This window comes from Acartia tonsa, chromosome 1 (assembly GCF_053477335.1).
Source record: "Acartia tonsa isolate MP-2025a chromosome 1, ASM5347733v1, whole genome shotgun sequence".
In the NCBI taxonomy this organism is placed as follows: Eukaryota; Metazoa; Arthropoda; class Copepoda; order Calanoida; family Acartiidae; genus Acartia; species Acartia tonsa.
In genome coordinates, this window is record NC_137260.1 from 39855545 (window position 1) to 39868287 (window position 12743).

Here is a 12743-nt window from a genome sequence, read left to right on the forward strand (position 1 = left end):
ACTTGCCAACCTTCTATAGTTCTTTCTTGTACAAAAGTTTGTTTGAAACTGAAAAAAATAATGTTGGTGTAATTCACAAAATATTGTACTTTTAAATAAACTGTAAATAATAATGACTTATAGAATCATGAAAACTTGCAAGTAAGAGAACTGTATTACTTTAGTACATACCAAGTGACACACAGACGAACGGACAGACAAACGGTCATACCCTTAAACCTTGTCGTGTAATTCTAAGGTCAGAAAGTAGTTACCCACCTGCATAATCAATCTCAAAATTTAAGCGCGAAGCACACACAATTTTTTTCACCCCCCTCCCCCTTAAATTTAAGGATGTTATACAATTTTTTAGCTTGGGGTGTATCATTGGTTGTAGTCCCTTGTCAAGGAGGGGTTGAACACCTCGAGAGTGTATCTACCCCCCTTAGATTTGCCAAAGGGGTGGATACACCCCCCCCCCCTCAACAACCCCCGTTTGCACGATTCTGATTGAGAAAACAGACAAATGTTAATTCTAATTGTTTATGTTGTATACATTTGTTTGACCAACAAAGTGCTTGATAATCAAACATTATGATGAGGCCGAATAAAACACTTTTATTGTATTATTCTCTTAGAAAACAAGAATTATAAAATCCTTATGTAGCGATGTTAGAAATACGGGATTTAAATAGCAGATTATCAATGGTCATAATTTAACAAAATATCAAAAGAGTTAAAAATACTTAACCTTTCACAAATGTTTGTTATGGCTTTATTTAAGCGTGACTGACAGACCGAAGGACCAAGTAAATTACGTAATGTTATAAGGCATCTTCATAAACTAAGCCGTCCATCTTATATTTACAGACTGACGGACGGATAGAAGTATAGAGTAGCTTCGCAACTATAAAAAGACAAAATACATGTTGCTATGCTTTTGTGAATAAATATTTTTATCAATAGTTATTCATAATAATAGATAATAATAAAGGAAATAGAAAAAAACGGAAACTAAAAAAGTAGCGTAATATGCATCTTTTTTTTTAGCTTATATTTTACATTTATTCATGATAAAATTTAATAATATCATAAAAATTTATACAATAATTGAAGGAGTGATGGAATAATTTAAATTAACTAGATTCGTTCTAAATTTTTTAAGATTAATTTTTCTAATTGAATTTTGGACATTTGTTTTTTGATTATTTTTCTTACTTTTCTTTACAATAAAACAGAATATAATAAAAGCTGTTAAAGTTATAAAAATTGTAATAATTGAAAGGATAAAAATAATAATTTCCTCAGTTGAAAATGAATTTATGAAATTTGTTTTGATTAATTTTTGTGTAGTTATATCTGTCTGAAAGTTAGTAGATTTTTCATAAAAATTCGTGGAATTTTCATTATTCGTAGTTTCTAAATGTCCAATATCAATTATTTTATAATCTTCAATGCCATTAGAGGTTATTGCAATAACAGCAATTTGTTGAAACCTGTTTTTGATATCCTCATCCAAATGAAACTGTCGGCTTAGGTTAGGTTCTGATATGATATTCCAGTTCTTGTTGGTCTTTTCTAAGCCAAGAATTATTGAAGCTGCTCTCTCAGTCTTTTCTTCTCCCTGAAATGAATAATATTTCAATAAGGATGAGAAGATGATTAAAGTTCCTCCACAGATTATGACGTCATACGATAGAATAACTAATGAGAGGTCAGCATAAATTTTACCATTGGTCAATTACAGTGTATACTGGCCTCTCATTGTCTATTCTATCGTATGACGTCATAATCTGTGGAGGGACTTTAATTATCTTATAAGGATGACAACGTCCATCAGAAAGAAGAACAAATGAACCTTTTAAATTACAGTAAACTTTAAGTAGTTGTTATTGAAATTTGGTTACATATCAAAAAACTAGTATGACAACATCTTAGAAGGCAAAGCTCAAAATATTTGACTGACAAACTAACATGGATAAAAATAGAATCACTTTACATAAACATGAAAGAAAGATCTAAGCAAAAATTTGATCTACTTACGTTTTAGACTTGATAATAGATATTATTTGCTTATTACACGATGCCTAATTGTCTATAAATCACCATCTCATTCATAATATTACCGATACATCACTTAACAAAAATATAAATTACTATACCTGAATCGTCCAGAATAACTGTCCTTCCTGCATCCATAGTTGATCAATATAGACCTGTAGGTCCTGTTCAGTACTTCTGGAACATCCATGTGTGCAACCTTCGTCTGGACACAACCAACTATACCTGACAAATTTCATATCTTATTAGTTATTTATCGTTCGTATTATAGACATTTTTTACGCATATTAATCTTATGATTTTTAAAAATATTCTTGGAAAATTGTCTACACGTTACGATACATTTATTTTTCTTACGGCTGAGAACCAGTTCTAATCCATATTGGATGATTACAATTTTTAAGCTTGTATGATTAAAATTTGGGTTAATATTAATGGGATAATATTAATATCATAGATCAGTATTGCTACGCTTTCTAAATCGTACTAACTGATTCAGGAATTATCATACTACGTTTGAAATCAATAGTACAAGTCTAACATTCCTAAATTATTAGTCAGAGCATTCTGTTACGCACGGACCTTCGTACAGACCGACCCTAATTATAGTATTTATTGATCACATCGTATTATAGACAGCTTTCCGCGGATATTAAAAGCCATACTAGAAAAGCTTTCATTTTAAAATTACACTTTACCTGCACATTTTAGAATCCATACACATGCTCATACATGATCTTTGCATGTTAAAATTTGCGCTATCATTTATATTCTCATCCTTGTTAAATTTTGAACATTTACTAATGCACTGTGCTACTTGTAGACTGTTGGATATTATAATATTTATTTCATTAAATGAAATAACCGCATTCGTAATATTAATCAAAAATAAGAAAACTATTATTTTTGACATCATTTTACTACTAACGTTTGAATTGAACTGAAATATTTTGATATTATTATTTATGGCATACGCGCGACACGGGTTATGTTTTGTTTCCGGTCATTGGAAGGTGTTAATTCCGGTCAGATGGGTCAAGGATTGTGGGTAATAAGGTTGAAAAACTAGAGCATTAATTACAGAGAGTAATTTAGCAATTAAGGAGGAAATGTATAAATACAGGGTCACATTTAAAAAGAAAATCATAATGTTATATCGAAAGAATGGAGATAAAAACAAAAGAATAGTTTAGCGAACTCAAATAAAATGAGGGATAAAACAGGGACGTCCAAGTTTTTTTTTGAGGATGGTAATCGAATATTTTTTTTAAAATTGTGGTGTTAAAATTAGGGGTTCCAAATGTTTGAGGGGGGTAAACAAACCTTTACCCCCACCCTTGGACTTCTATGAGATTAAAAAGAAGGGGAATACAGTTATTAAATATAAAAATTATAATTTATTTATGCATATCCTAAGTGTAGAATAGCTGTGCTACTAAAGAAGCGTTTAATCCTTATGAGACCACTTCTCAAATAATCAAAATTGAATTGTTAAGTTGTTCTATATGTTAATTCTTGCACCTTAAAGTAATAAATCCTTGAAATCATTAGATCCGTTTTGCATACACGAATGGTCAAAGTGTGAAATCCGGTCAACTTACTTAATCCTTTACATCCTGGCGCGCGCTTCTTGCGCACAAAAAAGGGAAGAGAGAAAGGGGGAAGGGTAAAGGGTAGTAGGGAAATAAGAGAAAAGGGTAGGAAGAGGCGTGTTTATTATAATTGACAAGGATAATAACACTCATACGTAACGAAGAACATATATACTCAAATTTGAATATTTGAAATTATATAGTAGCGATCAAGTAAAAATAATTTCATTGACGAGAAATATGCTTGAAAATGTAATTTAATCCCTACATCTGATTAGTTATCTATCTCTCTGTTTTGTTACCTAATTATTCTATCTATCTATCTAGATTGGACAGACAGTAATGGTTATCCACAGTAAGGAGATGGCCGTGGTCAAGTATATATAATCATCTATATCTATCTATCTAGATTGGACAGACAGTAATGGTTATCCACAGTAAGGAGATGGCCGTGGTCAAGTATATCGGCCACTCAGACTTTGCTCCTGGTATATGGGTCGGACTCGAACTCAGAAACCCAAAAGGTATACTTTTACTAGCTAAGCTACTCTATAATTCACTTTGTATGTCCGCCCGTCAGCCAGACCGTAATTCATGCAATGTTTTTTACGTATGTCTCTTGGCCATGCATCAAAAGACGTGTTACCCCCCCCCCCCCAGTTTTAATTTTATTATTTTAAAGAAGTTCCGCAATTATCGAGATCTTTTGGTACAGACAGACAGACAAACAGAGATTCTCTTACTTTCATATAAGGATAAAGTTTTTTTATCTACAAGGTTTGAAAAATATTTTTCATTAATGAAAAGATAATGGGAATATTTCAGTATCATATTTTGAAAGAGTCAAAAAGTACAGAACATATGAATATGATTATATTTGATTTAAAAGGAAAAAGCTTTGCTTTTTTTAAATCTCAACTAGGTTGAAGGCTATTTTTAAAGTTTAGAGTTTCTAAGTAACACTCTTACAACATGACAATAAAAACTATATTTCTTCTTATTACCCTAATAATAATAATGTAACATGATCTCTGCGTGTCTGATCAAATGATCTTGATAACTGCTGAACCAAAATGGGTCACATTCACAGTGTAGCTTCTTTTAGATCCAGGGAAGGTTTATAACTATTTTGGGGAAGAGTATGTACAGTGTACACCTTCCCAATATAAATCGCCCTTTGAAAAATCTTTTTCTTTTTGAAAATCATCAGCTACTAGAGACCTCTTATTTCTCTTTTTGGTTTGATTCAATTAGGTATATGTTTGGTGAGCCCCGCAGGGAAATGAGTTAGGTTCAGGGATTGTACTTAAAAATAAAAGGTGGACCAATACCAATTTTTTCTTGGGTTTGGATACCCTAGTTTATGTATCCTCCTAGTATGTAAAGTAGAAAGTTTTTTTTTGTCTGTAGCTTAAGATTTCGAAAACTACTGAGTTGAGTTGAGTTCTCCATTTTATGGAAGCTTCTTGTAGGTCCCTGGATGGTTTTTTGGCTCTTTCATTTTTATATTTGAGTTTGGTTTCAAGCAATACAGAGCGGAGCCGCTAGTATGTATTGGAAATAATAAACTATCTAATTAATTGAAATAAATAATTCCAAGTTTTCTATTATTTATACTCTTATATAAAACATTGAAGCATATGTGGGTTTTAATTCATTAAAGTCTTTCTACAAACAAAAAATCCTTTGAACTAGTTTTTTAGGGATTTTGAAACTTTAGGTTTAAAATTTTATAATTTCAAAATTCATGACGTTAGATTTTTCATCACTTAAAAAATTTTTTAACATTTTTCTTATAGAAATTCTATTGGTTGATTCAAAATAAGTAATGTCCAAAGTAGTGTTCAACCAATAATTTTAATCTTCAGAAGTTGAAGTTTTGTTTATCATCATGGGGAATGTATATAAATTTTTCGATATATGTCTTATTCCCTTAGATCCCTGAGTGTAAGTCAAACAAAAGGGTCTGCTGAGTTTTTAAAAGTACAGGATAAGTGGGGAATCTACATTTTCCATTCAAATAGATCTGAAAACCCCCAACCCCCTCTATTTCTAAATGGAATATTGGATTGGTATGTAAATAATTCTGGCACCCAAAGCTTTATAAACACACTCTCTCATTCTTTTACTTAAAAAAATTGGAGATGTTATCAAATCTAAAACGAACAAGCTAATATTGCTTGATTCACTTCTACAAGAGACAAAATAAATGCTAAAATCCAAATATATCTTCATGCCTTAGAATTGTGTATTTTTTTTTAAAAAATAGGTTGAAAAAAATACAAATTTTAAAATATCAAATCTTAGTACAAATAAAAAATGTTAAAACGTATTAACCAATAATTTCAATCTACACAATGGTAATAAGTAATAAGTCTTTCCAATTAATAAGGACCTAAGAGAAGCTACACAGTAAAGGAGAATCATATCTGTACACACAGAAAGACACACAGAGAGACATCCTGTTACCTTTATATAAAGATTAATGTTTTTTTATTCCTTGGTCAAAAAGAAGCTTGATAAATATCTTCAAAGCTTTGAAAATTTTGTTCAAAGAGAATTTTAATAATTAATGTTTTGTCTACAGCAAGATTTAATCTAGAATTGTCAATAGAAAACTTTATAAAGAACACAAGAAAGTAGGGATCTTGAGGGATAAGACAATGCCCAATAAATTGATGTTTATCCTCAAAGAAATTACTCCTTTTGTAGATTACAATTAGAGGTTGAAACGTTTGGACATTCAACTTAATGTTCCAATCAATCATTGAATTCATTGAAATTTCCCAAGATGTTAAAAGAATAAAAAAACGTTGTTATAAAATCTTGGGGACTGAATATTCAATGAGAAGCACAACGTTGTCGAAGAGATCTTAAGCTTCAGACGGACAGACAACATTATACTTTGTATTATAGATAAATAAAAAGTTTTGTCTGAAAAGTAAACATTGCTACTAAATATGTACTCTCTAAGGTAATTATGACCAAAATGTAATTATCTACCCACGTTGACAAAAATGCATATTAATAAATGCTACACTCATCTTAATAAATGTAAAAACCCTAGATACCCAATCCATTGATTGGAACACAGCGTAGAATCAATCCGTTTACATAATTGGTTTGATTGTAATAATAATATGGTTATAATAATATCTTGTGACAACGCTTTGCTTAGTTAAAATTTTGTTGTATTTGTTTTTGAAATGAATCATATGTGACTAAATAAAAACAAAGATCTTCGTCTTTTAGACGGACTCTTGTGTCTAATTGACCATCTGACCATCTTCTATAGTAATAAATCTATTTTCTACATATTGTCATTGTTTAATTATGTACTATTGTATCCTACTAGTAGTGCCTTTTCACCTAGCTTCATGAGGGAATTCTTTCATCATAGTCAATTAGAGGGCTCAAGTTTATGCATATATAATATTGCAGTACAAATATAGATCTACCACTGGAGTTGTACAAATATTTGAATAGTTATTTATCACATCTGATTGAAAACAGCTTTCCGCGGATATAAAAATGTACAATTATAAGATTAAAAACACTTTTTAAAAACTCGAGATGCCATTTTTTTGACCGCGAAAAGCTGTCTTTTTTTGCCCCGAGATGTCGAGGGCACGGGCTTAACAACTGGTTTTCATCTTATGATTGTACATTTTTATATTCATAGAAAATTGGATTGAATTCGATGCTATGCATAAGGTTAGAGTTAAAATTAATCTGTTAAAAATAAAGAATAAGGGGGTTGGGGTGTTCGGTGGTCCATAAATAGGTTTTAGTGAAAGTACTGAATAATGGCATTAATATTTAACCTCTTCCTACTCTCACTTATGTCACTAGCAACCATGTAAATTATGTATAGGGTCAGGTACTAAGCACTGAGGAAAGGGATATCGGTACCACAGGTTTTATAACTATCTAATTTTATTCTTTGGCTCCAAAACTTGTGTGTTTTTATTAAATTCTGATTACTACATATGTATTAAACTTTTAATGTCCAACTTTTCAACAAATGATTTTAATCTAAAGGAGCGGCATTTTGTTTAAAATCTTTGGGGATGTATGTATGTATATCAATTTATCACCCATTGTCTTATCCCTTAGAATCTAGAATAGATAGTTATTTATTATAAAAACATTACCTTTAGTAAAATACGTAAGGTCATACAGCAATAATTAATATGGATGAGAGGAGAAGACAATGGACTGTAAATTAGAACCAGGATCTAAATAATACCAGAAAAAAACCTAGTTTTTACCACTTTTACGGTAAAATTTTACCAGCCTTTACGTTATAAAAAGTGGTAAAAACCTTGGTAAACTTTACCGAAAAGTGGTAAAAACATTTTTTCTGGTACTTTCTCACGGTTTTTACCACAATTTTCGGTCAAATTTTACCAGATTTCCGGTAAAATATTACCAGTTTAGGACGCAAATTTATACCAGATTTCGACCAATTTTACCACTTTTTTGGTAAAATCTTACCGCAAATTTCTGTAAGATTTTACCGAAAAAGTGGTAAAACTGGTCAACACCTGGTAATATTTTCGTCCTAAATTGGTAAAATTTTACCGGAAATCTGGTAAAATTTGACTGAAAATTGCGGTAAAATCGGGTGGTAAAAATCGTGAGAAAGTGGTAAAAAACGACCGACCCTAATTATAGAGAAACTTCGCTTTAAAAATCGAATTTTTTGTTGTATTTTTATATTTATTTAACTTGAACATATAATAATAATTAACAGCAGCCGTTCTCAATGTCGCGCAGCTGAGGACCCTTGGGTGCGCCGCCAAACACACAAGTGTTCTTGATTCTACTGCTCTGGTTGAACTGTTGCGCAACCTCCTGGATTTGCTGGACCAACTCTCTAAAATAGAAGTTATTTTAAAGAAAACTTTAGCAAGGTGATAAACGCATGAACCTCGGGGTTAAAAAACTGGTTTTAATCTTACAATTGTACATTCTATATCCGCGGAAAGCCGTTTATAATACGATGAAAGTAATAACTATTGGACCAATGGTAAAAATACATTATTGGTGCCCAGGTAAACTAACAACTAATTTTAATTTACAAAAGGGGTATTTTGTGTATCATCAATTTATCCACCATTATCTTATCCCTTATATTTCAACTTTCAAAAAGCGAAGTAGTGGGTTTCATTATATTTTCACAGTAGCTTTTCTTTTATTTCTAGCCCCTGCGGTGGTCTCTAAACCTACGTGGCAATCATTAACATTTACCTAACCTATCAAAAGCTACTGTGAAAATACGATGAGCTTGATACCTCCTCATCCAACTCAGATCGTACGAGTTAGATACATACCCAGGGAGGTAGGAGACATTGGACTGTGAATTATACTGATACCCAAGGTTTAATATACACCTTCAAAACTTTGGGAACTTACAATCTAGCAGTGTTCATATTTCTCAGTGTCCAATAATTCTAATCTACTGAAGGGGTATAGTTTTGTTTATCATAATTGTGAATGTACACATACCTGAGTTGGTTGTCTGACCCACTGCCATCCGTTTCTGAATGCTGATATGTCAGGCACCACACACAACATACTCTCTTGGCATCTATAATAAGAATTAAGTTAGGTTAGGTTAAGTAAGATAGCCCCGCAGGGATTAGGTTTTAGGTAAAAAAGGGAAAAATATACATAGTTTTCTTTAAAGTTTATGTCAGAAAATGGTAAAGTTGTCAAGTAAGGTTTTTGTTTGTTCGTTAAGATCTCGCTAACCACTATTTTAGGGAAACTTCATGTAGGTCCTTTTAAAGTGAAGTCTTTAGATAGATTAAGGCTATTTTTATGCCTCCCCCATAAAAAAAAATCAATCACGTACCTATACATTGTACCCAGTCAGCTCGAGCATGGCCACGTCCCCACCCCCATTCAGGTGCAGGGAGTGGACCACGGGCACGGGGGTGACGGGGTCGCGCACCGGCCCCATTCCCTCGTAGAACTGATATTCAACCTGGAATAAAATTGCTCATTAGTTAATTAGATAATTACAGGGATATAAAGGGATAAGACAATGGCTGATAAATTGATGTTCATCTCTAATGATGATACACATCGTTACCCCTTCAATCAATAAAAGTACCCAAGGTTGTTAGGCCAAAGAATAAGAAAATGTTATTTTAAAACTTTGGGGGCTAGTGTAATTTACAGCCCAATGTCCCATCCCTCCCTACTAAATATCTAATCTATAATACAAAGTAGAACGATGTCTGTCTGTCCGTCCGTCTGTCTGTCTGTCCATCCGTCCGTCCCTTAAGATCTCGGTAACCACTGAACCGATCAGATTCTACTCTTCAGGGAATTTACCTACTTTATCACCTCTTGGGGCAAAGCCCCTAGAGGCTAGGGGCGAAGCCGCTAGTTAAAAACAATAGGATCACAGTCGCCTTCAGATATATATTTTGGGTTAACAAAACTGGTTTTAATTTTAGAATTTTTTATTTTAATGGAAAATTGTCTGTAAAAAAACAGATTTTTTAGTATGCCTGATAACCGTTTCTAATCCAGCGGTTATTAACCGGTTTCGAAGCCATACTGGAATAACAAGTATGATTCTATTACCTTGTCGGTGGAGATAATTGTCCAGTTAGCGCCGTCATTCAGCATCTCCTTGTTGGGCTCTTTGGGACATGGGGTAGCCTAAAATAAATAAATCAATTAATTAATTAATCATCAAAATTCAAGTATTTGAATGTGATATAATTCGTTCATCCTGTAGAAGGGGAGGGGATGGGGTAAAGGGGGTATCATTACTTTAGCCAGCTGCAAGTTTCAATTTACATTCAATGGTACCCAAAGTTTTATATTCAAGTTCTCTCATATGTCGACTTAAAACTTTATAAAATCTTCATTGTTAGGTTCAAATAAGCAGTATCAAACTATCAGGGTGATAATGCTTATCATCATTGGATATTAACAACAATTTATCGTCCATTGTCTTATTCCTTAAGATCCTTAGATTTTAATAAAACAAAGAGTAGCTACGCTACTGCAAGGGTATCTTTGCCTTTGATGCTACAGAAAATCAAGTACTCAAAGTTTTATGAATCAAGTTCTTTCATTCATTGGCTAAAAAACCTTTGGGTACTTTTATTTAATCATGATTGTTTGGATCAAATTAGCAATGTACAAACTTTTCAACCAATAATAATACCCTTACCTTTCTAATGTAAAGCCTAGGCAGAGCCATGCCGGTGATGCTACAGACCAGTTAAACAGACGAACCGTAGTGTATGTAGCCGTCCCGGACGGTAAACTCTTCGCTCTCACTCTCGTTGTCATATCCACTAAAATAAAATTTTTTTATCAATGGGCTGTTTATTACAGTAGTACCCAAAATTTTATAATAACGTTTTCTTATACGTTGGCTTGACAACTTTTGGGACTTGGATGAATTTTAATTATTTTTAAAATTACAACTTCTTTAGATTATAATTAGACATATTGCTAGATAAATTTTCAAAAGAAAGAAAAAGAACATAAGAAAAAAAGAATACTTTAATAGTTATTTCTTGCATCGTATTATAAACAACTTTCCGCGGATATAGAATGTACAATTATAAGGTTAAAACAATTTAAACTAGTTTTAATCTTATGTACTTTTTAATCTTTGTACTTTTTTATATTCGTAGAAAGCTGGATATAATTCGATGCTAGACATAGTTTTTTCGTATTGATGAGAACCAGTTCCTATCTACCGGATTACTCTTTATTACATTTAGCAACTTTTACCTTTTGGGCATGCTGTAATAAAATCAATACGTCAATACGATCCGTTGCCCCCAAGGATAATATCCCCACTTAACTAAAACAGAACTGAAGCCACTAACCAACTACAGAAGTACAGGGTTACGAAAGTTTAAATTGATGTTATTTTTTTTTAATGTTAATATTGAATGTAATATAGTTTTGTAATGACATATAAAATATATTCGATAGAATATAAAAAAAATATAGTGCATTCAATATTAAAAAAAATATTTAAATATATATAGTTGTTAACCTTTGCGTATGCATGTATTTCCGGCCGGGTTCTTGAAAGATAATGCCGCGTTTTTTCGACATTTTTTACGCTATGAATAACAAGCGCGACATTCGCGAAATCTAAAAGAGTATACAATGATTTATTTAATTATTTCGCTTTTGAGGTACGGCCTTCATAGAAAAAAAAAGATTATCTTCAATCCATTTTTGCTGCATATTAATTAATGCATCTTTTTAGAGCTGTGTTACACATTAGAAAAATTGCTAAAAAAATAATTTAAAATTCAGTATTTTTAAGTTATATACTCTGTTTGAAATTCTATCGTCAACGTTCAATCAATCAATGTCTAAAAAACGCCGAAAAAATGTGGCATTCATCTTTTAAAAACCCATCTCGGTGGTATTTCCGGTTGGCAGAGACAACATAAATATAGAAATCATGAAACATTGTTTGTTCCACAATTTTGCCACATTTTTAAACATCTTGCTTAAAAAAATCTTCCAAACAAATTGTAAATTCTATAAATTTAAATATTTAGAGAAAATTGAGTAGTAATTTACTTCTTGATTCAAAATATTTGATTAAATTGAATCAAAACTAATAATTATTTTTGGCACTCTATATTCAAATAATCATAAGCTTATCAATAGTGCGCATGCGCGCACAGAGGTGCCATAAATTTCAAAACTTAATAATATAAGTTTTTTAGCGAAATTACTCTATAATTCGAAATCTCTGTCTTTCTTTTAGAAACATTCAGGGGAATATACGAAAGCTTATATTTATATTAAAGATGAAAAATCGATAAATTCAAATGCACACGGCACATCTGCACACACCTGGATTTTTTTTCTTTTAATTTTAATTCGTCATGAAGCTAGCTCTAATAAGTAAATATTAAATTTGATATATTTTTGACGATGCGGGAGGATGTTTTAAAAGAAATGATGAAATAATTTTCAAGGTTTTAAAAAAAAAAGTTAGCTTCTTTTATGCAAAAAAATTCAATAAAAAGTAAAAATTGACCCGATTTTTGGAAAATCTGTACTTAGCCTCAAAAATTACCTTGTCAATTTTAACCAAAAAGT

General features: G+C 31.7%; 2 protein-coding genes and 1 long non-coding RNA gene across 10 annotated transcripts in view; 2 read left to right on the forward strand and 1 right to left on the reverse strand.

The window, feature by feature from the left end:
- Positions 1-12743, forward strand: part of LOC145319279 (CAP-Gly domain-containing linker protein 3-like) — a 42870-nt gene that overhangs the window by 24282 nt on the left and 5845 nt on the right. For 7 of the 8 annotated variants that reach the window (XM_080161328.1, XM_080161320.1, XM_080161337.1 and 4 more), the window contains one exon: positions 4042-4156. In XM_080161328.1, the coding sequence (XP_080017454.1) occupies positions 4042-4156 (115 nt within the window). The other variant, XM_080161372.1, reaches the window with a different exon arrangement.
- On the reverse strand, positions 1235-2942 carry LOC145319341 (uncharacterized). Its single transcript, XR_013879815.1, has 3 exons — positions 2739-2942; positions 2142-2265; positions 1235-1603 (listed from the first exon to the last, which is right to left on the reverse strand). It is a non-coding gene; the product is annotated as an uncharacterized LOC145319341 (long non-coding RNA).
- The window catches only part of LOC145327502 (protein tipE-like), a 166286-nt gene continuing 159142 nt past the window's right edge, over positions 5600-12743 (forward strand). Inside the window, exon 1 of the mRNA XM_080171051.1 lies at positions 5600-5830. The gene's annotated coding sequence lies outside the window, so the exon portion shown is untranslated. The remainder of the gene's footprint in view (positions 5831-12743) is intronic.